Genomic DNA, 27,491 nt, shown 5'->3' with positions numbered 1-27,491 from the left:
ACTCATGATCTCCTGGTTGAGAGGCTGACATACTAACCACTAAGCCAACTTGCCATCATCACCAACCCTCCACCTAATTTCACAATGGGTGTGAGACACCATGGCTTGTAGGCCTCTCCAGGTCTCCATCTAACCAATAGATGACCAGGTGATGAAAATTGCTGAAAATTGGACTCATCAAAGAAGATGACCTTACTCCAGTCCTCTATGGGCCAATCCTTATGGTCTTTGTCAAACCTCAGGCTGGGTCTTCTTTGCTTATCATTGATGAAGGGCATTTTTCTAGCTTTGCATGACGTCAACCCCACCCGGAGGAGCCTGTTTCGAACCGTCCTTGCCATGCACTTAACCCCAGCTACCATTTGATAATCTTTTTGTAGGTCACTTAATGTCATTCTACAGTTGTCGAGTGACATTTGAAGGAGTTGACAATCCTGATCATCCCGGTCAGTGGACAGTGGTTTTCGCCCTCTGCCAGTCTATAACTTTGTTGCCCCAATGTCTGCTGCTTGACCTTGTTCTCATGAACTGCTGTCTTTGAAATTTTGAGGATGGAAGCAACCTGACGCTCACTGTATCTTTCTGCCAGTAAAGCCAGAATTGAATCCTTCTTTTTCTCACTTAAACCTTTCCTTTTTAACTCTTTTGGCATGATGAACAGATATTTTTGTATTCCAATTAAATTTAAGGTACTACTTATAATTTAAGGCACTGTTTTTTCCATCCAAACTGGTCATATTGCAAGAGGATAGTGATGACCACAGCAGTGGTTTATATATTTTTCCTCGTTAAATAAGATTTGGTTCAAGTGATCACCGAATCAGTACCTCATTAAGTGAAATGAGTTGTGCTTCCACACAGACACTGGAATGAAATGACTGCCATAGATACTAGTGCATCTCAAAATATTGGAATATCATGAAAAACTCTTTTTTTCATAATTTAATTCAAAAAGGTAAACTTTCATATGTTCTATATTCATTACATGTGAAGTAAAATATTTCAAGGCTTTTTGGTTTTAATTAATTTAAGAATAAATTAAAGTGATCTCTTAATTTTTTCTAGAGCTGCGTGTGTGTGGATAGATAGATAGATAGATAGATAGATAGATAGATAGATAGATAGATAGATAGATAGATAGATAGATAGATAGATAGATAGTGCGGTTCGCAAAAGGGAAATACATAGAACTTCTGGGAAACAAACAAAATTATACAATGTTTAATATCTTCAATACATAATATTCAAGATTCTGCACTATTTCTAGGTCCCTATTTAAATGTAAGCAAATGTACAACCCCGATTCCAAAAAAGTTGGGACAAAGTACAAATTGTAAATAAAAACGGAATGCAATGATGTGGAAGTTTCAAAATTCCATATTTTATTCAGAATAGAACACAGATGGCATGTCAACTGTTTAAACTGAGAAAATGTATCATTTAAAGAGAAAAATTAGGTGATTTTAAATTTCATGACAACAACACATCTCAAAAAAGTTGGGACAAGGCCATGTTTACCACTGTGAGAAATCCCCTTTTCTCTTTCCAACAGTCTGTAAACGTCTGGGGACTGAAGAGACAAGTTGCTCAAGTTTAGGGATAGGAATGTTAACCCATTCTTGTCTAATGTAGGATTCTAGTTGCTCAACTGTCTTAGGTCCTTTTTGTCATATCTTCCGTTTTATGACGCGCCAAATGTTTTCTATGGGTGAAAGATCTGGACTGCAGGCTGGCCAGTTCAGTACCCGGACCCTTCTTCTATGCAGCCATGATGCTGTAATTGATGCAGTATGTGGTTTGACATTGTCATGTTGGAAAATTAAAGGTCTTCCCTGAAAGAGACGTCGTCTGGATGGGAGCATATGTTGCTCTAGAACCTGGATATACCTTTCAGCATTGATGGTGTCTTTCCAGATGTGTAAGCTGCCCATGCCACACGCACTAATGCAACCCCATACCATCAGAGATGCAGGCTTCTGAACTGAGCGCTGATAACAACTTGGGTCGTCCTTCTCCTCTTTACTCCGAATGACACGGCGTCCCTGATTTCCATAAAGAACTTCACATTTTGATTCGTCTGACCACAGAACAGTTTTCCACTTTGCCATAGTCCATTTTAAATGAGCCTTGGCCCAGAGAAGACGTCTGCGCTTCTGGATCATGTTTAGATACGGCTTCTTCTTTGAACTATAGAGTTTTAGCTGGCAACGGCGGATGGCACGGTGAATTGTGTTCACGGATAATGTTCTCTAGAAATATTCCTGAGCCCATTTTGTGATTTCCAATACAGAAGCATGCCTGTATGTGATGCAGTGCCGTCTAAGGGCCCGAAGATCACGGGCACCCAGTATGGTTTTCCGGCCTTGACCCTTACGCACAGAGATTCTTCCAGATTCTCTGAATCTTTTGATGATATTATGCACTGTAGATGATGATATGTTCAAACTCTTTGCAATTTTACACTGTCAAACTCCTTTCTGATATTGCTCCACTATTTGTCGGCACAGAATTAGGGGGATTGGTGATCCTCTTCCCAGCTTTACTTCTGAGAGCTGCTGCCACTCCAAGATGCCCTTTTTATACCCAGTCATCTTAATGACCTATTGCCAATTGACCTAATGAGTTGCAATTTGGTCCTCCAGCTGTTCCTTTTTTGTACCTTTAACTTTTCCAGCCTCTTATTGCCCCTGTCCCAACTTTTTTGAGATGTGTTGCTGTCGTGAAATTTCAAATGAGCCAATATTTGGCATGAAATTTCAAAATGTCTCACTTTCGACATTGGATATGTTGTCTATGTTCTATTGTGAATACAATATCAGTTTTTGAGATTTGTAAATTATTGCATTCCATTTTTATTTACAATTTGTACTTTGTCCCAACTTTTTTGGAATCAGGGTTGTATGATGTTGATTATGTTAACTACTTTGTACAAAACATCAGATATTCTCTTCTACTGAAGTATGTGTTCCGATGACATTTTGATGGATTTGATCTGAAATGGATCATAAGTTGTGGAGTCCATAACTTATGATCCATAAGTTGTGAGAGAAAGCAGAAAAGATTCAGCTTTTCACTCAAGTTGCAATGAAATGAAAATTGTTGCATTAAATTAGAAAGGAAGGCAAAATAGAAATATTTACACAAGTGGTCTCAGATTTTTGGACCCTACAGTGTATGTTATATACACTCCTGCATTTCATGTTTTTCCCACGCTTTCATTCTCCCTTTCAGTTCCATCCTCTTCTTCACTTATGGCTTCATTACACCATGCAGCTTGTCTCTTAGCACAGGCTTTTTCCCTGACTCTCCTCTCACCTGCGTGTCCGTGTGTATATCTCAGCTTCTCCTTACCACATTGCCTGGCAGTCCCAATCATGCAAGTTGTGGTTCTATGCACGCTGCATACTCTCGACCGGCTGTGTAACTGTAGTAGTTCATTTCCTCAGACTTCATTATATCATATTGTGATTTACTGTACAGGCGTGTGTGTGTGATGGTGGTAGTGGTGGTGGTAGTGGGGTCGTCTGGTTAATCACAAATTGCCTATTTGTATTGTTTATTCATATAATCAATGTTTGAAGGGTGAAGGTCCTTTCTGTGGTTGAAGATGTTCACTCATCAGGGGTAGGAGTAGTAAATCAAGGTGAAGTTTGAGCAGTTCACCATCATAATGCTACAAGTCAAATTTCCTTGAGTTAACACTATTGTAATCAGTATGCATTTTTTTTTTATAGTACATTGTCACGACTGGTTCTGTCTCTGGTATAAGGTCTTATCGAAATGATGAGATTGATTCTTACCTTGGTTATTACCTGACTATCACTGTCTGACTTATGTTTCCTCTCTCGCTCTCCTCAGTGCGCTTCGCTCCATACAGGCTCCAGGACATAGCGTTGAAACCGTTGCTCTTCGAGGTTCCCAGTATCACGGTGGACTCTGTGTTTACGGGGCGGGAGTGGCTTTTCCAAGAAATTGATGCTCAGTTGAGCAGTACGAACCGTGCTACCAACCGAGGCGTGGTGCTTGTTGGCAACATTGGCTTTGGCAAGACGGCCATAATCTCCCGCCTAGTGGCTCTCAGCTGCCACGGCAACCGCATGAGGCAGATTGCTTCAGACAGTCCTCAGGCTTCACCCAAACGTAAGGGTTCAAGTTATTTTCTAGAGGGAAAGCAAAGGCTTGGGGGGTAGCATTTAATATTTTCTGTTTGATTTGCATCATTATATTTCAACTGGTATCATTAAATGTTTCTCTGTGTGTGTGTGGTGTACACACCGTATGTTTGTTTGTGTGTGTGTGTGTGTGTGTGTGTGGCATTTGTGTCAGATGGAGATGGACTCCCTCTTACACAGCCTCAGCCTTCCCATGGAACATTGGGAAGTGGCAGCTGCCCAGGAACTCCAGAGATGAGGCGAAGACAGGAGGAGGTTATGAGAAGACTTGCATCTCAGGTGCGGATATTTATTCTTGTTCTTTAACTCTTATTTGCTCATTTGGCAAATAGTCTTTTCCAAAGCAGGTGAGGCAAAATCTTTTGTAAGCATTTAGCTATTAAATGATGTGATAAAATGATATAACTTGTGCTGAATAAGTTCCCACTGACAAGAAGTGTGGAGAAAGAGCAGCCGCAACTTGATATTTTAAAAGTTGGAGTCAGTGCTATATCTCAGGAGTGATTCACAGACTTCTATTAAAGATCTTGTATTAAAGATTAGTCTCAAGGCAGTCTAGGATATAGTATATAAGGTGTGGGCATGCTTTTTCAGGAATATACAGCACTTCAATCTTGCTAGCTTTCAGCTTTAGGTGATGAACTAGCTTTCATGATGAGACAGTCAGACACACCAAGATATGAGCTGCAACCTGAGTATCTGATGGTGGGAAAGAAAAGATGAGCTAGGTGTCATTCACATAACTGATTGTTATGTCTGCAAGAGAACAGGAATTGATAGAATAGAGAAGAGGGATGAGTACTGAGCCTTAAAGGGATACGAGTAGAGAAAGTGCACAGAGCAGATGTGGACACTTTCAATGGCACCTGATGCATGTCACTCCAGATAGGAAGCAAAATGCTACCGTAGTGAGCCTGGGAGAAGATGGGCTTATTTATATGATGTCTGCTATATCTGCACATCAAGGCATCATCTACCTTGTGTTCATTAGGACATAGGTGCCTGTGAATAAAATCAGAATTTATCAAGAAGGGAAAGCAAAAAAATAAAAATAAAATGTATTAAAGAGGTACTGCATACTTTACAATACTGCTTACGTACCGCGAGTTGGCCTAGTGGTTAGCGTGTCCACCTTTTGATCACAAGTTCTACTCATGGTCGGATCATACCAAAGACCATCATAAAAATGGTACCTACTGCTGTCTGGCAAGGCACGCTGCAATACAGATGCGAGTGGGGAGTCAAACTCTCGTGGTTACCAGAGGACTAGCCCCCCACTGTAACCCTAGTCTTGCGAAAAGTATTCATCTCCCTTGGTGTTTGTCCTGTTGTTTTTTTTGCATTACAAGCTGGAATTAAAATGGATTTTTGGGGGGTTATCACCATTTGATTTACAGAATATGCCTACTTTAAAGGTGAAAATTGTTGTTTTATTGGGACACAAACAATAATTAAGATGAAAAAAACAGAACGCTGGAGTGTGCATAGGTATTCACCCCCTTTCATATGAAACCCCTAAATAAAAGCTGGTCCAACCAATTCACTTCATAATTAGTTGATTAAGATCCACCTGTGTGCAAGCAAAGTGTCACATGATCTGTCACACGATGTCTGTATAAATCAACCTGTTCTGGAAGGACCCTGACTCTGCAATGCTACTAAGCAAGCAACATGAAAACCAAGGAGCACTCCAAACAGGACAGAGACAAAGTTGTGGAGAAGTATAGATCAGGGTTGGGTTATAAAAAAAATATCCTAAACTTTGAATATCCCACAGAGCACCATTAAATCTATTACAGCACAATGGAAAGAATATGGCACCACTACAAACCTGACAAGAGAAGGCCGTCCACCAAAACTCACAGACCGGGCAAGGACGGCATTAATCAGAGATGCAACAAAAACACCAAAGATAACACTGAAGGAGCTTCAAAGATCCACAGTGGAGATGGGACCCAGATAGCAAAAATCAGTTGAATCAACATTGAAATAGCGTTTGGCAGAAAACATTGAAATGATATTGAAAGTGTCCCCTTGAATTTGGGTTGAATCAACGTTGAATTTTCAACCCTGTCAGCATTGAATCAATAGTGATTCAACCATCATCTCATTATCTCTAGCCGCTTTATCCTTCTACAGGGTCGCAGGCAAGCTGGAGCCTATCCCAGCTGACTACGGGCGAAAGGCGGGGTACACCCTGGACAAGTCGCCAGGTCATCACAGGGCTGACACATAGACAACCATTCACACCTACGGTCAATTTAGAGTCACCAGTTAACCTAACCTGCATGTCTTTGGACTGTGGGGGAAACTGGAGCACCCGGAGGAAACCCACGCGGACACGGGGAGAACATGCAAACTCCACACAGAAAGGCCCTCGCCGGCCCCGGGGCTCGAACCCAGGACCTTCTTGCTGTGAGGCGACAGCGCTAACCACTACACCACCGTGCCGCCCCTCAACCATCATCTAAATAGAAACTTACATTTAAATTTCCGTTGATTTCATGTTGAAATAATATATTGAATCAATGGTGATTCAACCATCATCTAAATAGAAACTTACATTTAAATTTCCGTTGATTTCATGTTGAAATAATATACTGAATCAATGGTGATTCAACCATCATCTAAATGGAAATCGACATATCATGACACTGACTCGATATCTGTTTGACCATTATCTAAAAAGGTACATATGCTAATAGAGTATAATTACTTTTATTATTCATTCAGAGTTACTTCATGGGTGTCTATCAGCCTACACAGACAGATCAAACACTGCATACAACCACATACATTCATACATATTTGTCAATTACTGAATGAAATAACAGAAGAGGGATTGTTTGTTATTGCTGTTTTATTGTGTCAGTAACAACAGAAAAAAAAAGACTTCAATCCTGAAGTGGAGGCTGTGGGAGAAGCAGAGGCAACATTTATGTCAGTGCTCATGATAGAACGTTTTGCAGACAGCAAATACTACAAATCACCGCTTACTTTTACAAAACAGCAATTTAGGAATATCAAGTTCACTTACATCTAGTTCCTTTTCTTTCCCCCGACACGCCAAGGGGCATACCGAAGCCAATTTTTCACCAATTCACTGAAGGCCTGCTGGGTAAGCCGCGGAGCTCGAGCTCTTCTGAAAGTTCTTCGGAGAGACGGTTATTTGGACCATTCCAAATAGCGTCCGGTACGGTAGAAAACGGAGATGTTTGTTTTTCTGTTCGTTTTTTCCTTACATGTTGCACACACGAGATTTGCACATAACCATAAATAATAATCTATTCTTCATAGTTCCTTGTGCTCTATTAAAATTCTAAATTAAATAAATGAAATTCAATGAAATATAGGAAACCCCCCTCCCACAAAATGGTCTCACCCAGAGTGCACCCCAGGCTCCCGTCCAGTAGTGCAGTGTATGATGACAACAAAATCAACATATATTCAACATTGATCAAATGTTTCCTTCAACCATTACATTGATTCGAACACATTTTTTCAACTTTTTATTTTATCAGTGGTTGATTAATGGTTGATCCACCATCAGTGTTCAACTATAACTGTAAATCAACCATCTTGACCAAATATCAACATTGAAATAACATAATTTGCTATCTGGGGAGTATCTGTCTATAGGACCACTTTAAACCGTGCACTCCACAGAGCAGGGCTTCATGGAACAGTGGCCAGAAAAAAAGCCTTTGCTTAAGAAAACGCGTTTGGAGTTTGCCCAACAGCATGTGGCAGACTCCCCAAACACATGGAAGAAGATTCTCTGGTCAAATGAGACTACAATGGATCTTTTTGGTCATCATGGGAAACGCCATGTGTGGCGCAAACCCAACACCCTGAGAACGCCATTCCTACAATGAAGCATGGTGGTGGCAGTATCATGCTGTGGGGATATTTTTCATCTGCAGGGACAGGAAAGCTGGTCAGGACTGAAAGAAAGATTGATGGCATGAAATACAGGGCAATTCTGGAGGAAAACCTGTTTGAGTCAGCCAGAGGTTTGAGACTGGGACAAAGATTCACAGTCTAGCAAGACAATGACCCTAAACATACTGTGAAAGGTACACTGGAGTGGTTTAAAGGGAAACATTTAAATGTCTTGGAATGGCCTAATCAAAGCCCAGACCTCAATCCAATTGAGAATCTATGGCATAACTTGAAGATTGCTGTACACCAACACAACCCATCTAACTTGAAGGAGTTGGAGCAGTTTTGCCTTGAGGAATGGGAAAAAATCCCAGTGGCTAGATGTGCTAAGCTAATAGACATATCCCAAGAGACTTGCAGCTGTAATTGCAGCAAAAGGTTGCTCTACAACATATTGACTTTGGGGGTGTGAATACCTATGTACACTCCAGATTTCTGTTTTTTCATCTTATTGTTTGTGTCACAATAAAACAACAATTTTCACCTTTAAAGTGGTACAGTGCCTTGAAACAATATTCATACCCCTTGAACTTTTTCACATTTTTCCACCTTACAACCATGAACTTAAAAGTTTTTTATTGAGATTTTATGTGATAGACCAACACAAAGTAGCACATAATTGTGAAGTGAACCGAAAATGATAAATGGTCTTCAAAATTTTAAACAAATAAAAATCTGAAAAATGTGATGTGCATTAGTATTCAGCCCCCCTGCGTCAATACTTTGTAGAGCCACCTTTTGCTGCAATTACAGCTGCAAGTCTTTTGTGGTATGTCTCTACCAGCTTTGCACATCTAGACACTGAAATTTTTGCCCATTCTTCTTTGCAAAATAGCTCAAGCTCAGCCAGATTGGATGGAGAGCGTCTGTGAACAGCAATTTTCAAGTCTTGCCACAGATGCTCAATGGGATTTAGGTCTGGACTTTGACTGGGCCATTCTAACACATGAATATTCTTTGATCTAAACCATTCCATTGTAGCTCTGGCTGTATGTTTAGGGTCATTGTCTTGCTGGAAGGTGAATCTCCTTCCCAGTCTCAAGTCTTTTGCAGTCTCCAACAAGTTTTCTTCCAGGATTGCCCTGTATTTAGCACCATCCATCTTCCCATCAACTCTGACCAGCTTCCCTGTCCCTGCTGAAGAAAAGCATCCCCATAGCATGATGCTGCCACCACCATGTTTCACAGTGGGGGGATGGTGTGTGCAGGGTGATGAGCAGTGTTAGTTTTCCGCCACACATAGCGCTTTGCATTTAGGCCAAAAAGTTCAACTTTGGTCTCATCTGACCAAAACACCTTCTTCTACATGTTTGCTGTGTCCCCTACATGGCTTCTGGCAAACTGCAAGTGGGACTTCTTATGCTTGTCTTTCAACAATGGCTTTCTTCTTGCCACTCTTCCAAAAAGGCCAGATTTGTGGAGTGTACGACTTATAGTTGTCCTGTGCACAGATTCTCCCACCTGAGCTGCGGATTTCTGCAGCTCCTCCAGAGTGATCATGGTCCTCTTGGCTGCTTCTCTGACCAGTGCTCTCCTTGCTCGCTCTGTCAGTTTAGGTGGACAGCCATGTCTTGGTAGGTTTGCAGTTGTGCCATATTTTTTTCCATTTTCGAATGATGGATTGAACAGTGCATCTTGAGATGTTCAGAGCTTGGGATTTTTTTTATAACCTAACCCTGCTTTAAACTTCTCCAGAACTTTATCCCTGACCTGTCTGGTGAGTTCTTTGGTCTTCATTATGCTGTTTGTTCTTCAGTGTTCTCTAACAAACCACTGAGGCCTTCACAGAACAAGTGTATTTATGCTGAGAGTAAATTACACAGTAGGACTCTATTAACTAATTAGATGACTTCTGAAGGCAATTGATTGCACTGGATTGTATTTAGAGGTATCAGAGGACAGGGGGCTGAATACTAATGCACACCACATTTTTCAGATTTTTATTTGTTTAAAATTTTGAAGACCATTTATCATTTTCGTTTCACTTCACAATTATGTGCTACTTTGTGTTGGTCTATAACATAAAATCTCAATAAAAAACTTTTAAGTTCATGGTTGTAAGGTGGAAAAATGTGAAAAAGTTCAAGGGGTATGAATACTTTTTCAAGGCACTGTAGGCATGTTGTGTAAATCAAATGGTGCTAACTCTCCAAAAATCATTTTAATTCCAGCTTGTAACGCAACAAAACAGGACAAACACCAAGGGGGATGAATACTTTTTCAAGACACACACACACGCTTTTCCCAAAAAGCACGGATACATGGCTCTCCGCTACACTGTGCAACGTCAGCACCACGCTGTCACTTGCACACCAAAAATAAAAAATAAAAGATTCAAACCATAAATTGAACAATGCAGAGTACTTTTCCAGGGGAGTCATTTAATGGCCGATGCAAAATCTGGCTATAGACCCCTTCGCATGTTTGTAAACAAACCAACCGTTGCCAGGATGCGCGCGCAGCCTGGACTCAGAAACAATGGCGCTGCCCATAGACTGGCATTATGAGCTGTCAGATTATGCAAAACAATTGTCGTTACAAGATCAAGAATGCTACATAAATAAGTTAACTCTAACAAGTGGACATTGCCTACCGGATCCATATTTAATTAAAGAGTGGACGGACGATGTTAGTAAGTTTTCCTCTGATACCTGAAGGCAGTCATACTATTTACAAAAAATGTCAAACTCAAAAAAAAAAACCTATTTACAAAAGTAGCCTGCCATCAACATTCTGGTTACAGCGAGACTACAACTTGATTAACAATGGGACATTCATATTCATTTTGTTTTAATCAAATTATGCCAGTGATGTGATGGCAATGTGGCTTTAGCTACAACAGCAAATACCAACACTAAACAGCAATTTGATATGAATGAATGATTTGATATGAATGAAATGGAATGATAGTGTAAAGATTGCAGCTAAGAGAAATTAGAGCTGCGTAAAAAGCAAGAGGCAGAGACCAGAAATGAAACTGAACGGGGCGGGAGCTAGGTTAGAGCAGTCAACGTAAGTTGGTATTTAGAGTGAGGGCACACAATTTTACCTTTCCATCCTTGCTTTAAAATTGTGATTTTCGGCATACACAAATAATGATGGCACAAACTCTGGACTGCTTGAGTCAAGCGAGACCTCTCCTACAAGCAAAATTGCATGCAAAGCTAAGTTAACATGCTAACAATATTCATTACATTGTGTAACTATGACCCAGCTAATCAGACAAACATTACCAAAGTATTTTGCTACATCAATAAACGAAGACTAGAAAGAATAAAAAAAGAAAGATTTAATAAATAGCCTGATCTTACCTGTGATGAAGTGGGCGCTGCAAACCCGCGCATTTTTGATGGTGCTTTCATCCCAGTCTACACGTTTGATGGCTTGTAGCCATAGACGTCGGCGATTTTTTTGGAATGGGTGAGATCCTGCTGGAATTCTGTACATTTTAACCCCATCACTGCTACAATTCTGACACCCGACAACACAACAACTAGGCATTTCTTCCAAATATTTCTTCTCGTCTCTACCATCGCTGAGTCTTTTTTGGGTCCAGGCTGCGCGCGCAATTTCCTCTTACGTATGAATGACGTTTACTGCGAAGGGGTCTATAATCAGCCTGGCATCCGTTACTTTTCAAAGTTCCTCAACCAACAGTGCTCATAGATTTCCTGTTTTCCAAGATCTTTTCTTTCCTATGGTTATCAGTGGTTATTTTTGCATTCTTTTACACTTTACTATGCGTACTCGCAACAGCTTCATGGCCTTGACTTTCAATCATGTCAGCTACACTGTATTAAGGCTTGACACTGATTGGCTGCTCATTGCGGCAATGTTGAGGCACCAGAAAGCTCACTTCTGATTCACTATATTTAAAAATGAAGTTTTGCTGATGAGGAGCACGCATGCAGGAGGCAGCACCAGCTTTTGGCAGAAAATAAAGTGACTTACTTGGCTGGGGTTTAAGTATGTTCTCCAGAGCACAGAGAACTGGTTTATTGGTGATTACCGGAACAAACTGGTGTGTTATGAGAAACCCAGAGCAACGCAGCTGTGTGCCATACTGTGCTAACTGTGCCATATTCAGCTAACGCTACACAAAGCAGTGAGGACAAACACCCAATTTTTGCTCGACAAACAAATTATAGTATTATCACACAGTGTAGTTTTCACTTAGTAGTGCACTTTAATACTTTAAAACGCATTTACGAATATTGTTTACTACAAACAGCAGTAGCAGGAGCCTGTTAGCCTGGGCCCGCCCATCCTAAGCGTGACGCAACACGAGGGCCTGTTCCGAGCTTAGTCTGGCCAGGCAGGCTATCTACAGCATTTCCAAGCTCCCGAAAAATCGGGAACCAATCAACTTTGAGCATCTCCAACGGCCCTGGGTAGAGGCGTGTTCAAGGCAGTGACGTAGTAGAACTGCGACCAGAAGCCATAGATTGTTTACAGAATCTATGCCGGAAGCGCTTCATTCACATCACGAACATGGAGCAGCGGCAAGCCTTTAACACAGTGGTAGATGCTGTATTGAAAGCATTCAACAGGAAGTTCTCATTGAAAACGGAGCAAAGAGCAGCCCTGGAGGTATTTATTGAAAGGAAGGACGTTTTCGCCTTGCTCCCGACCGGCTTCGGTAAGAGTTTAATCTACCAGTTAGCCCCGTCGCGTCCCATACGTCAGAGGAAAGAGTGATGTGATTGGTTTAAGCTTCGTCACAGCCTTTTCTGGCTTCGACCAGTAGCAAACTGAGGCATTTCAGGGAGGCGGGTCAACCACGGGCTCTGGGAAACGGTTTGGCTTAATAGCTTGGCCAGACCAAATGCTCGGAGACCTTTGAAGTCGCGTTAGCCAGGCTAGGAGCCTGTGGCAGTCATGAAATTTATAGCTCAGTTTATTATCTTGTTTATTGGTTTGTCTTGCCGCTCTAAACTACAAATAGAACATGAAAATTTTAATATTTTACCCAATTATGGATTGAAGTTCACCGGACCAGCCAACTTTGTCCAGATTCTTTCCAAGTTTGGCAAGAAAGGTGTCCAAATGAGGAGAGCTCTGTAAACAAATAACTATTCTTATAAAAGAGTAATGACCATAGATCTTGAACATGATGAATTTCTAGTTGGTCTTCCATTGCAAAATGCTAACTCCAGTGAAGTTGTTGAGTCTTTCCATCACTGTCTCATGCCATGATGGTCTGTGTGACAGTGAATTAAAAACTAGGGCCAATGGCCTCATTTGAAATTATGTCAGTGGTAGCATACAAACACAGGACATTTGGATAAGATTAAATGTTATTATCTTATTTAATAGGCCAAGGTTAACTTAAAAATGAACAACCGTGAAGACATTTAATTTTTTCCAGTATAATTTTGGAGAGGCACGGTGGTGTAGTGGTTAGCGCTGTCGCCTCACAGCAAGAAGGTCCTGGGTTCGAGCCCCGGGGCCGGCAAGGGCCTTTCTGTGTGGAGTTTGCATGTTCTCCCCGTGTCCGCATGGGTTTCCTCCGGGTGCTCCGGTTTCCCCCACAGTCCAAAGACATGTGAGTGTGAATGGTTGTCTGTGTCTATGTGTCAGCCCTGTGATGACCTGGCGACTTGTCAAGGGTGTACCCCGCCTTTCGCCCGTAGTCAGCTGGGATAGGCTCCAGCTTGCCTGCGACCCTGTAGAAGGATAAAGCGGCTAGAGATAATGAATGAATGAATAATTTTGGAGACAGACTGTGATGGCTTAGTGATGTGGCATTATATTTATGATTAACTAATATAAATAATTAAGCTGTTTTCTCACTGCAGGTTAGTTTAATACAAATAAATTATTTATTTCAACACAGGTTTTGTTAATAATTCATGCTTTATTGGCTGACATTCCAACTGCATGTGTAAGCAATTACATGAGCATGTTATTATTTTGGACGATGTTATTCCATACACTCAGTTTCATGCACAAACTGATAATAAACACCCATAAAATAGCAATAAAAATGGTCATTATCAGCAGTGAAAATGGGGCTGAGGTTGCACCAGAGAGTATCTAAAAATTGAAATTTTTCTGGGGGAGGACACCCCAACGGAAGGGGAATACCCCCTCCTGCACTCTCCCCCACTGCGCCTGGTCCAGGTATCACACACATTGCTCGACCCTCTACTTCCTTCTTTCCGCGCCTACTTAATTTCTTAATGAAACTCCTGCTTTCTTAATGAAACTCCATACCTAAATATCTCTATTTCCCCTCTGAAAATGAGTAATAACTATAGAAATAGGAAGATATTGTAATATATAGGTCTAGACTATCCTGGTACTCAACCCAGAAGTGAAAATAAAGGGTTTCACTGCATGCCCTGACTGCCATTCGCAACCATATATAAAACCACATTCTAGGTGCTGGTCTCTAGATGGCATTATTGCATGATTTGACCTTGATTCTATTCCTGGCATCCTGGAATTGGAAAATGAAGAGGTGTGCTATGAAATGTTTTTATTTCAAATCTAACTTTGCCTTTTAAATTTTGCCCCTTGCCTATTTGACAAGGAAAAAAAACCCAGCAAATTTAATAATGTTGAATTGTGCCTAAATCAGCCCTAGATGCCACCAGAATGCACCATTTGAAGCCTCCAATTTCAAAATTTTCCAGAGGAGCATGCCCCCGGATCACCCTAGTAGCCTTTGGGGCCCTCCGGGCCAGGCTCCGCATCATTAGCTCCACATATATATGCGTATATATATATACACACACACATAATATATATATATATATATCTCAGCTGGATAGTACAGTGGTAACGCTCACTGACTACGACGCAGGAGATCGGGGTTCGAATCCCGCAAAACATCATCCAGTAAGAGTCCTTAGGCAAAACCCCTCATGATATATCAGCCTACCTCAGGAATGAGTGAAGACATAACTGATAGAGTCATACCGGCTCAGATGTCGCCCGGGTCAACAAGGTCTGCGTCAGTTGCTAGGGAACCAGGGCAAACTGATGAGAAATGGGCTACTGGAACAAGACATCGATGGACGAGGACAGAAAATACGGATTTGCTGGAATGCTACTATACAAGCAATCCCAGAGAGAGGGGATACATGCAGCGAATGTGGGACCATTGGATACTTCGAAACCCACAATCAAGGCTAACAAAGAAACAGCTATTAGCCCAGTGTTCCAACATCCGTAATCGAAATCTACTATCACAACTAGAGATTAATGAAATACAACAACGATGCTACGGCAAGGGGGAGCCAGGAAGACAGGTCAGCGGGGAGATGTCATCATGGGTACCAAGCCCCAACAGCCTCAACACAAATACACCAAGAGATACACCAAGGAGGGAGAGGCCAGGAGAATAAACAAGCTGTTCTCCACTGAACCAGCCAAGGTGTACTCTCAGTGGCAGGGGAACAACAACCGGTCAGACCCACCAAGAGCTGAGGTGGAAAAATACTGGAAAGACATATGGGAAAGAAAGGCATCACACAACACCGATGCCCAATGGTTAGTGGACTTAAGAGCTGACCACAGTAACCTCCCAGAACAAGAACCAGTAACCATCTCAATGGCAGATGTCCAAGAAAGAGTGTCAAAGATGAAGAGCTGGACAGCACCAGGCCCCGATATGATCCATACGTACTGGCTGAAGAAGCTAACTGCACTCCATGAACACCTAGCAGCACAGATGAACCAGCTGCTGAGGGATGGAACCCACCCAGAATGGCTAACCCAAGGCAGGACAGTCCTAATCATGAAGGACCCCCAGAAGGGACCCATCCCATCCAACTACCGGCCAATTACCTGTCTCTGCACAACATGGAAGGCCCTGTCAGGCATCATTGCGGCAAAAATGAGTAAGCATGTGGCTCAATACATGAGCGAGGCACAGAAAGGAATTGGCAGTAACACCAGAGGAGCCAAGCACCAGCTACTGGTTGATAGAACAGTTGCCCGAGACTGTAAGAAGAGACAGACCAACCTGTGCACTGCCTGGATTGAATACAAGAAAGCCTACGACTCAATGCCACACACATGGATACTGGAATGTCTGGAACTGTATAAGATCAACAGGAACCTAAGGACCTTCATCCAGAACTCAATGGAAATGTGGAAGACAACCCTAGAGGCCAACTCAAAACCCATTGCCCAAGTCAACATCAAGTGCGGCATATACCAAGGAGATGCGCTATCACCACTGCTGTTCTGCATAGGCCTGAACCCCCTCAGTCGGATCATCACGAAGAGCGGCTACGGGTACCGATTCCGTAGTGGGGCAACAATCAGCCACCTGCTCTACATGGATGACATCAAGCTGTATGCCAGGAACGAGCGAGAAATAGACTCGCTGATCCACACCACCCGGATCTACAGCGATGACATAGGGATGTCATTCGGATTGGACAAGTGTGGCCGGATGGTCTCAAAGAGAGGCAAGATGATCCGGACTGAGGGGATTGACCTACCAGAGGGCAACATAGGTGATATCCAAGACAGCTACATGTACCTTGGCATCCCACAGGCTAATGGAAACCATGAAGAGGCCACAAGGAAGTCAACCACAGCCAAATACCTCCAGAGAGTAAGGCAGGTCCTGAAAAGTCAGCTGAATGGTAAGAACAAGGTCCGAGCCATCAACATGTACGCACTACCAGTCATCAGATACCCCGCTGGTATCATAAACTGGCCAAAGGAGGAGATAGAAGCCACAGATATCAAGACTAGAAAGCTCCTCACCATGCATGTTCCACCCCAAGTCCAGCACCCTGAGACTATACACTAAGCGGAAAGAGGGAGGCCGAGGGCTAGTGAGCATCAAGACCACAGTCCAGGATGAAACATCGAAAATCCAAGAATACATCAGAAAGATGGCCCCAAAGGATGAACTGCTAAGTGAATGTCTCAGGCAGCAGAACCCTGATGAGAGTGCAGAGGAGGAGGAGGAACAGACAACCTGGAGAGACAAACCCCTACATGGCATGTACCACCGTCAGATAGAGGAAGTGGCTGATATCAAGAAATCCTACCAGTGGCTGGATAATGCAGGACTGACAGACAGCACAGAGGCACTAATCATGGCAGCACAAGAACAGGCCATAAGCACAAGAGCCATAGAGACCAGGATCTACCAGAGTAGATCAGACCCAAGATGCAGACTGTGCAAAGAAGCCCCTGAAATAGTCCAGCACATAGTAGCAGGGTGTAAGATGCTAGCTGGATCAGCGTACATGGAGAGGCACAACCAAGTGGCTGGGATAGTATACAGGAACATCTGCAACCAGTATGGAATAGAAGTACCCAAGTCCCAATGGGCCATACCACAGAAGGTGGCTGAGAACAACAGGGCCAAGGTTCTGTGGGACTTCAGCTTCCAGACTGACAAACAGATCCTGGCTAACCAACCGGACATAGTGGTGGTGGACAAAGAGCAGAAGAGGGTGGTGGTGATAGATGTGGCGATCCCAGCTGACGCCAACATCAGGAAGAAGGAACATGAGAAACTTGAGAAGTATCAAGGGTTGAAAGAGCAGCTGGAACGGATGTGGAAGGTCAAGGGTTGCGTGGTCCCCGTGGTAGTGGGGGCACTTGGGGCAGTAACCCCCAAACTGGGAGAGTGGCTCCAGCAAATCCCAGGAACAACATCTGAAGCCTCAGTCCAGAAGAGCGCAGTCCTAGGAACATTGAAGATACTGCGCAGAACCCTCAAACTCCCAGGCCTCTGGTAGAGGACCCGAGCTTGAGGATGACATGGATACCACCATGTCATATATATATAATGTGTGTGTGTGTGTGTGTGTGTGTGTGTGTGTGTGTGTATATATACGGTATGTACACACGTGTATATATGCGTGTGTGTGTGTATATATATATATATATACACACACACACACACACATACATACACACACGTGTATATATGTGTATGTATATATATATTAATACACCCACCACACACATACACACGTGTGTGTGTATATTATATATACACATACACATATACAGTGGTGCTTGAAAGTTTGTGAACCCTTTAGAATTTTCTATATTTCTGCATAAATATGGCCTAAAACATCATCAGATTTTCACACAAGTCCTAAAAGTAGATAAAGAGAACCCAGTTAAACAAATGAGACAAAAATATTATACTTGGCCATTTATTTATTGAGGAAAATGATCCAGTATTACATATCTGTGAGTGGCAAAAGTATGTGAACCTCCAGGATTAGCAGGTAATTTGAAGGTGAAATGAGAGTCAGGTGTTTTCAATCAATGGGATGACAATCAGGTGTGAGTGGGCACCCTGTTTTATTTAAAGAACAGGGATCTATCAAAGTCTGATCTTCACAACACATGTTTGTGGAAGTGTATCATGGCACGAAGAGAGGAGATTTCTGAGGATCTCAGAAAAAGCGTTGTTGATGCTCATCAGGCTAGAAAAGGTTACAAAACCATCTCTAAAGAATTTGGACTCCACCAATCCACAGTCAAACAGATTGTGTACAAATGGAGGAAATTCAAGACCCTCCCCAGGAGTGGTCGACCAACAAAGATCACTCCAAGAGCAAGGCGTGTAATAGTCGGGAAGGTCACAAAGGACCCCAGAGTAACTTCTAAGCAACTGAAGGCCTCTCTCACATTGGCTAATGTTAATGTTCATGAGTCCACCATCAGGAGAACACTGAACAACAATGGTGTGCATGGCAGGGTTGCAAGGAGAAAGCCACTGCTCTCCAAAAAGAACATTGCTGCTCATCTGCAGTTTGCTAAAGATCATGAGGACAAGCCAGAAGGCTAATGGAAAAATGTTTTGTGGACGAATGAGACCAAAATAGAACTTTTTGGTTTAAATGAGAAGCGTTATGTTTGGAGAAAGGAACACACTGCATTCCAGCATAAGAACCTTATCCCATCTGTGAAACATGGTGGTGGTAGTATCATGGTTTGGGCCTGTTTTGCTGCATCTGGGCCAGGACGGCTTACCATCATTGATGGAACAATGAATTCTGAATTATACCAGTGAATTCTAAAGGAAAAGGTCAGGACATCTGTCCATGAACTGAATCTCAAGAGAAGGTGGGTCATGCAGCAAGACAACGACCCTAAGCACACAAGTCATTCTACCAAAGAATGGTTAAAGAAGAATAAAGTTAATGTTTTAGAATGGCCAAGTCAAAGTCCTGACCTTAATCCAATTGAAATGTTGTGGAAGGACCTGAAGCGAGCAGTTCATGTGAGGAAACCCACCAACATCCCAGAGTTGAAGCTGTTCTATACAGAGGCTAAAATTCCTCCATGCCGATGTGCAGGACTGATCAACAGTTACCGGAAACATTTAGTTGCAGTTATTGCTGCACAAGGGGGTCACACCAGATACTGAAAGCAAAGGTTCACATACTTTTGCCACTCACAGATATGTAATATTGGATCATTTCCCTCAATAAATAAATGACCACGTATAATTTTTTTGTCTCATTTGTTTAACTGGGTTCTCTTTATCTACTTTTAGGACTTGTGTGAAAATCTGATGATGTTTTAGGTCATATTTATGCAGAAATATAGAAAATTCTAAAGGGTTCACAAACTTTCAAGCACCACTATACACAGTGGGGCAAAAAAGTATTTAGTCAGCCACCAATTGTGCAAGTTCTCCCACTTAAAAAGATGAGAGAGGCCTGTAATTTTCATCATAGGTACACTTCAACTATGAGAGACAGAATGGGGCGAAAGAATCCAGGAAATCACACTGTAGGATTTTTAATGAATTAATTGGTAAATTCCTCGGTAAAATACAGTGCAATGTAATAATGAGTACACCCTCTTTGAAAAGTAACATTTCACACAATATGACAAGGAACACAAAGATATATTTCCAAAATGTTCCCAGACTAAGTTAAACACAGGTTCTGTTGAGCTTTTGAACTCAAAACAAAGGCTAATAATATAACTTAAATTATTTTTATTTCAGTTTTAGTGAAATTTGTGTGGTGCAGAAATGAGTACACCCCACTGAAGGGCTCTGAGTAAAGCAACTTTTTAGGCTACCAATGTGGACCTGAACAAACAATTAACCACAGGTGAGTCTAATTAGTCATTACACAGGTGTTAATTAGGCAGTTGGCTACAAAAGACTGTTACCTAAAGCAAACCACCCTTTCCCATTTCCTGCTGTCAGCAATGGCACCTCATGGCCAGGAAATGTCTCTGGATCTGAGAAAGTGGATTATTGCTTTACACAAGAGAGGTAAGGGCTACAAGAAGATCAGTAAAGCCTTACTTATCAGTAAGAACATGGTTGCAAAAGTGATCCAAAAATTCAAGACAGATGGAACTGTAGCCAAAGTACAGAGATGTACAGGCCGGCCAAGAACATTAACACCCAGGCAGGAGCGGCTTGTAATGAGAAAAGTTGAGGAAAATCGGCATGCAAGTGCACAACAGGTATCTAAGGAAGTAGAGACTGAAATTGGAGTGAATGTGTCACGTGACACAATATGCCGTACAGTGCAGCGGAATGGCATGCATGGGTGTCGTCCCTGAAGTAAGCCTCTCCTAAAGCCCAGTCACAAAAAAGCCCGTCTAGAGTTCGCCAGGGCACATGCTGAAAAGGATGAAGGCTACTGGGACTGTATACTCTGGAGTGATGAGACCAAAATCAATCTTTTTGGAATTGATGGCTTCAAAACAGTCTGGCGTCGCAAGGGTGAGGAGTACAAGGACAAATGCATGGTGCCCACAGTGAAACATGGAGGGGGTAGTGTTCTTATGTGGGGTTGCATGAGTGCTGCGGGTGTTGGAGAACTGCATTTCATTGATGGCATCATGAATTCTCAAATGGACTGCTCTATACTGAAAGCTAAGATGCTTCCATCACTTCGGGCCGTTGGTCGTCGTGCCATTTTTCAACAAGACAATGACCCAAAACACACATCTAAGGCCACTGCTGACTTTCTGAAGAGGAACAGGGTGAGAGTGATTCCATGGCCAAGTATGTCACCTGATCTGAACCCTATAGAGCATCTTTGGGGAATACTGAAGAGGCAGGTTGAGCATCACTCTCCATCCAACATCCAGGCTCTGAAAGATGTCATCCTTGAAGAATGGAAAAAGATTGATGTAGCCAAATGTTGTCAACTTGTGCACTCCATGCCAAGGAGACTTGGGGCTGTCATTGCAAATAATGGAGGCCATACAAAGTACTAAATGTACTGGATGTAATTGAGTTTGTTGTGGGGTGTACTCACTTTTGCTCCACCCCACTTTCACGGAAACAGAAAAATATGTAATTTAAGGCATCTTTTCACCTTTCTGCTTGAGTTATAATGTAAGAACATAGTGCAATAAACATCATCAAGGAACTGTTTGGGACATATTGTTTGTGTTCATTTTAATACTGTGAAAAATGTCATTTTTCAGGGGGGGTGTACTCATTATTGCATTGCACTGTAAGTATTTGGTCACCTACAAACAAACAAGATTTCTGGCTCTCACAGACCTGTAACTTCTTTAAGAGGCTCCTCTGTCCTCCACTCGTTACCTGTATTAATGGCACCTGTTTGTACTCGTTATCAGTATAAAAGACATCTGTCTACAACCTCAAACAGTCACACTCCAAACTCCACTATGGCCAAGACCAAAGAGCTGTCAAAGGACACCAGAAACAAAATTGTAGACCTGCACCAGGCTGGGAAGACTGAATCTGCAATAGGTAAGCAGCTTGGTGTGAAGAAATCAACTGTGGGAGCAATTATTAGAAAATGGAAGACATACAAGACCACTGATAATCTCCCTCAATCTGGGGCTCCACGCAAGATCTCACCCCATGGGGTCAAAATGATCACAAGAACGGTGAGCAAAAATCCCAGAACCACACAGGGGGACCTAGTGAATGACCTGCAGAGAGCTGGGAGCAAAGTAACAAAGGCTACCATCAGTAACACACTACGCTACCAGGGACTCAAATCCTGCAGTGCCAGACGTGTCCCCCTGCTTAAGCCAGTACATGTCCAGGCTCGTCGGAAGTTTGCTAGAGAGCATTTGGATGATCCAGAAGAGGATTGGGAGAATGTCATATGGTCAGATGAAACCAAAATAGAACTTTTTGGTAAAACCTCAACTTGTCGTGTTTGGAGGAGAAAGAATGCTGAGTTGCATCCAAAGAACACCATACCTACTGTGAAGCATGGGGGTGGAAACATCACGTTTTGGGGCTGTTTTTCTGCAAAGGGACCAGGACGACTGATCCGTGTAAAGGAAAGAATGAATGGGGCCATGTATCATGAGATTTTGAGTGAAAACCTCCTTCCATCAGCAAGGGCATTGAAGATGAAATGTGGCTGGGTCTTTCAGCATGACAATGATCCCAAACACACCGCCCGGGCAACGAAGGAGTGGCTTCATAAGAAGCATTTCAAGGTCCTGGAGTGGCCTAGCCAGTCTCCAAATCTCAACCCCATAGAAAATCTTTGGAGGGAGTTGAAAGTCCGTGTTGCCCAGCAACAGCCCCAAAACATCACTGTTCTAGAGGAGATCTGCATGGAGAAATGGGCCAAAATACCAGCAACAGTGTGTGAAAACCTTGTGAAGACTTACAGAAAACGTTTGACCTCTGTCATTGCCAACAAAGGGTATATAACAAAGTATTGAGATGAACTTTTGTTATTGACCAAATACTTATTTTCCACCATAATTTACAAATAAATTCTTTAAAAATCAGACAATGTGATTTTCTGGATTTTTTTTTCTCATTTTATCTCTCATAGTTGAGGTATACCTATGATGAAAATTACAGGCCTCTCTCATCTTTTTAAGTGGGAGAACTTGCACAATTGGTGACTGACTAAATACTTTTTTGCCCCACTGTGTATACATACATGCATACACACACGCGCACGTGTATACATACATGCATACACGCGCGCATACATACATACATGCATACACACACACACACACACATATATATATATATATATATATATATATATACACACACACACACCTGGACTTGCTTGAAATCCTTGAAGACATTTCACCTCTCATCCAAAAGGCTTCTTCAGTTCTGACTGACTAGTGGGAAGTTCCAGGTATTTATCCTCTAGTGGACCACAAGCAACCCTAAGGAGAGTTGTTGAGGTCATATGGGTCGTTGACCGTCTCGGTCATCCTGTAGGTTGTTAGGGTCACTGGAGGCCGGGTGTGAACAGTGTTAGCAGTCTATTGAAATGCAGGTGGTTCCTGTAATCTGCAAGTTTTCTGGAAGTCCTCTCATACTCCCGCACTAGTCGAAGGGTTCTCATCCCAAAGTGCATGGAAATATATTTGTGAAGGTTCTCAGTCATCTAGGTCATCATAAGCCGTAGGTGCTATAGAAGGCAACTGGACTTGCTTGAAATCCTTGAAGACGTTTCACCTCTCATCCAAAAGGCTTCTTCAGTTCTGTCTGACTAGTGGAGTTTCAGGTATTCATCTAAAATTAATAGAAAATTCAACAACAAAAAAACATGAAAGTAATTGGTAGCATGCCAGTCATACACACCCACTGGACACCACTCAACCCACAGAAAAGGCGGCATACACTCCGCCAACACACGCACAACAGCAGACACCAACCACACCACAAGCACATCAGACAACACAGAGGGAAAGTGTCCCACACAGTGGTGCAGATGTGGCACGGTTAAAAGAACAGCGCTAGCCAAGCAACAAGGAGTTAAGAGCTAGAAGCAAGCAGCCAGCGGTGAAGGAACACAGTAAGGTGTCTGCAACAGGCAAAGCAGCAGCCAACAAGTTTCTGAGACAATGTGTTTTTGAGCTTACAATCAGGAAACACTACAGCCATCCACTGTGTCTCGACCGATACCACATCAAAGAATGGCTTAACATTAACACATTCATTACACCCGATTCCCCCTAAATTATCTCTGAATGCACTCACCTGCTTCACATACGAGCATGTTACAGACTGCACAAATCACTAGGCCTACTTTCTGCATCTGAAGCTCTTAACGAACTCCCTAGACAAATAAACCGTATGATTGAACTGTGAGCGCACCAAATGCTAACTAAAGTGGATAAGATAAACAAGCAATGATCCATACCAGCGCAATCTGAATACCTGACATGCAGAGAAATAGAAAAAGCTGGCACATCTCCTGACTCTGTAAGCTGCGGACAATCAAACAACCTCCAACACCTGTGCTCTTAAAGGAGACCACGCTGATGAATGAACCTGTACCACCCGCACCACCCCATTCGCTCAACTTAAGTGGCATCCTACCACATGTGGTTAAAGTGTTGAACTATCAGGATTGAATACAGCCATAAAAGCAGTTTCTTTAGATTGTCCCAGTTTGAATTCAGACCGGTTAAGACTTTGGACCTGACTAAGAAAGAGTCAACTGATTGTTTATCAATTGACTTTTGAAAGGAATTCAAGGGAAAATAGCATGGGCTTTTCAGAATGAGTGGCATCCTGGCAGTTGGTACATGACCCGAGGTTATGGAGCCACTTTTGATGGATGTGGTAAAGAGGAGGATGTTGTGGGAGTCTGGTGGATCGTGGATGGGATGAACTCCAGTTGAGAAGTGATGGGACTAATTGATGTTAGTAGGTGTAGAATATCATTTGGAGACAGAGGAGAAAAAGATGTGGGGGAGTGAGGATTAGTGCAGGAAGTGGAGGCAGGGAAGATTGGCAGATCTTCCTAAGCTTATCTTTCAGAAAAACAGTGAAGAAGGCTTCAGAGATTAAGCGATGAAGGTGAAGAGCTCATAAAAGCTTAGGAGTCAGATGCTGATGATTTCATGTTTCCTTTGTAGATGATGGAGTTTAAATTAAACCTTTAAGTGTACTCAAGAATACAAGTGTCTGAGACATTTGAACTGATATACCATACACCCGAAACCCCTCACTCATCTTTGTGAAACTTTAATACAGATACAAGTGTAGTTACAGACACTGCTGCACTCACTTTACCCAGTGAGTCTTGAATGCAGCACACACATGCATGCACACGCACATGCTAGCATGCTCAAAGCCTCGTCATCATCTGTCCAGGGACAGTGTCTCAGTTGTTATGCAGAAGTATTTATAAAAGGAAAAACAACTGCCACAGAGCCTCATGAAATATGCATAACCACAGAATGCCATTCCCCTGCCAAGCAAGTAGATCTTTTTAAGCCAATGCATTAATAATTTACTCCACTCTGTTCCATTGCACTTCTCTCTCTCCTCTCTCTCTCTCTCTCTCTCTCTCTCTCTCTCACACACACACACACACACACACATACATATTAGTCATTCTTGTGACTTTATGCCCTTTATTCTATTATTTCCATGTAGGCAGATAGGAATTTCTGCCAGGACTGGTTCTCTCTCTCTGTCGCTTTCTCTCTCTCTAACTCTGTCAGTTCAGTTATCTCCAACTCTCCATCTGCATCCAAATACCAGCTCACTCTTCCTCACTGCACATCTACACATTAGACACAATCCAATCATTCATCTTGATTGTGTCACTGAACAGTAGAGTATAAAAAACCCATAGATGGTACTAGCTGTTGTTTGTTGCTCTTCATCTCTCTCTATGATGTACCTTCTGTACATCATAGATGGCAAGGTACTACCAAAAAAAATCTATGTTCATTCTCCCAGAGAAGTCTCATTTGAGTTGATAATGTAAATCTAGATTGACAGTGAGATGTTGCATCTGTAGCCGTCCACTCGAAGCATTGGCTCATTACGTTTACATTTTTTCTTTAGAGTTCAATGTGTTCTGGTATGTAGTCGCCTTTTCCTTCAAAATGTTCAATTGAAGTTTTCACGCATTTAACTGAACTAGCGCTTCAACTTAAGAGTGGAAAGGTTATTAAAGAATTTAAGCAAGATTGTGGTGGTTCCAGAGCCGATTGGACCATATTTGGTGCCAGTACTTCTCAAGGCATGCGCGCGCACACTCACTCACTCACTCTCTCTCCCTCTCTCTCTCTCATATATACCTAGTAGCAATTTAAAGTCACCAATCTGTCTATTTTGATTTTTTGGGAGACAGTTTAAACTGGAGTAGCAGAGAAAGTTCACTGATGTGTTTCACTCTTCTCTGGTATCTCATCTCATGTAGGTGGTAGCGTATCACTATTGTCAGGCTGACAATGCCTACACTTGCCTGGTGCCAGAGTTCGTGCACAACGTGGCAGCACTGCTGTGCCGCTCACCACAGCTTAACACCTACAGAGAGCTGCTACTGAGGGAACCACACATTCAGAGCACGCTCAGTCTGCGCTCCTGCGTCCAGGATCCACTCAGCGCTTTCACACGAGGAGTCCTTGAGCCACTGGATGCACTTTATAAAGGTGTGGTAAGACATTGATGCAAAAATCTACCCAGAACTCATTATATTCTGACATTGATATTCAAGATATAATGTTAGATTTTGGGTGGGTTGGCTGGTTGTTCTAAATGTTGAGTTATTTGTGTGTCCATGTCTTTGCCTTTCAGAGAGGAAAATGACAGTTGATGAAGACTTCATCATTCTTATAGATGGTCTTAATGAAGCAGAGTTCCACAAGCCTGATTATGGTGACACAATTGTCTCTTTCCTTTGTAAGACCATCGACAGGTTCCCAGCCTGGCTCAAGCTAGTGGTGACTGTTCGAACCTCATTGCAGGTATCACACATGCATGCTATTTCCCCCACACAAGTCACACTGTACAACCCCGATTCCAAAAAAGTTGGGACAAAGTACAAATTGTAAATAAAAACAGAATGCAATGATGTGGAAGTTTCAAAATTCCATATTTTATTCAGAATAGAACATAGATGACATATCAAATGTTTAAACTGAGAAAATGTATCATTTAAAGAGAAAAATTAGGTGATTTTAAATTTCATGACAACAACACATCTCAAAAAAGTTGGGACAAGGCCATGTTTACCACTGTGAGACATCCCCTTTTCTCTTTACAACAGTCTGTAAACGTCTGGGGACTGAGGAGACAAGTTGCTCAAGTTTATGGATAGGAATGTTAACCCATTCTTGTCTAATGTAAGATTCTAGGTGCTCAACTGTCTTATGGCCCTGTCACACTATAGCGTTTTGTTCGATGTTTGGTTGCGTTTTTAAAAATTTGAGAAACGCCGGGGAACGTCGACATTCTTCAAATTAAGTTTCTAGGTCAATGATGTTGTAACGTTCTTGTAACGCTTGGGTAACGCTCAGCTAACGTTCCCTCAGTGTCAGGAGACGTTTGTGGTCGAAAATAGCAGCAAAATCTAGCGTTCTCATAGCGTCCACAGCGCTTTGATAGCATTATCATAGCATTTGGGTAGCGTCTGCCTTGCATCCAGGTAACGTTCTCGACGTTTGTCCAGCGTCTAGCTGACATTCTCGACG

The 27,491-nt window shown here is 42.3% G+C and overlaps 1 protein-coding gene across 1 annotated transcript in view; it reads left to right on the top strand.

Annotated features, from left to right (window-relative positions):
• The window catches only part of tanc2b (tetratricopeptide repeat, ankyrin repeat and coiled-coil containing 2b), a 626,942-nt gene that overhangs the window by 558,549 nt on the left and 40,902 nt on the right, over positions 1–27,491 (top strand). The window contains exons 11-14 of the mRNA XM_060939453.1: positions 3,859–4,140; positions 4,327–4,451; positions 26,219–26,450; positions 26,596–26,765. Coding sequence (XP_060795436.1) covers positions 3,859–4,140; positions 4,327–4,451; positions 26,219–26,450; positions 26,596–26,765 — 809 coding nt within the window. The remainder of the gene's footprint in view (positions 1–3,858; positions 4,141–4,326; positions 4,452–26,218; positions 26,451–26,595; positions 26,766–27,491) is intronic.

This window comes from Neoarius graeffei, chromosome 14 (genome assembly GCF_027579695.1).
Source record: "Neoarius graeffei isolate fNeoGra1 chromosome 14, fNeoGra1.pri, whole genome shotgun sequence".
Taxonomy (NCBI): domain Eukaryota; kingdom Metazoa; phylum Chordata; class Actinopteri; order Siluriformes; family Ariidae; genus Neoarius; species Neoarius graeffei.
Note: the sequence above shows the minus strand (reverse complement) of the source record. Positions and strands in the feature narration are given on the sequence as shown.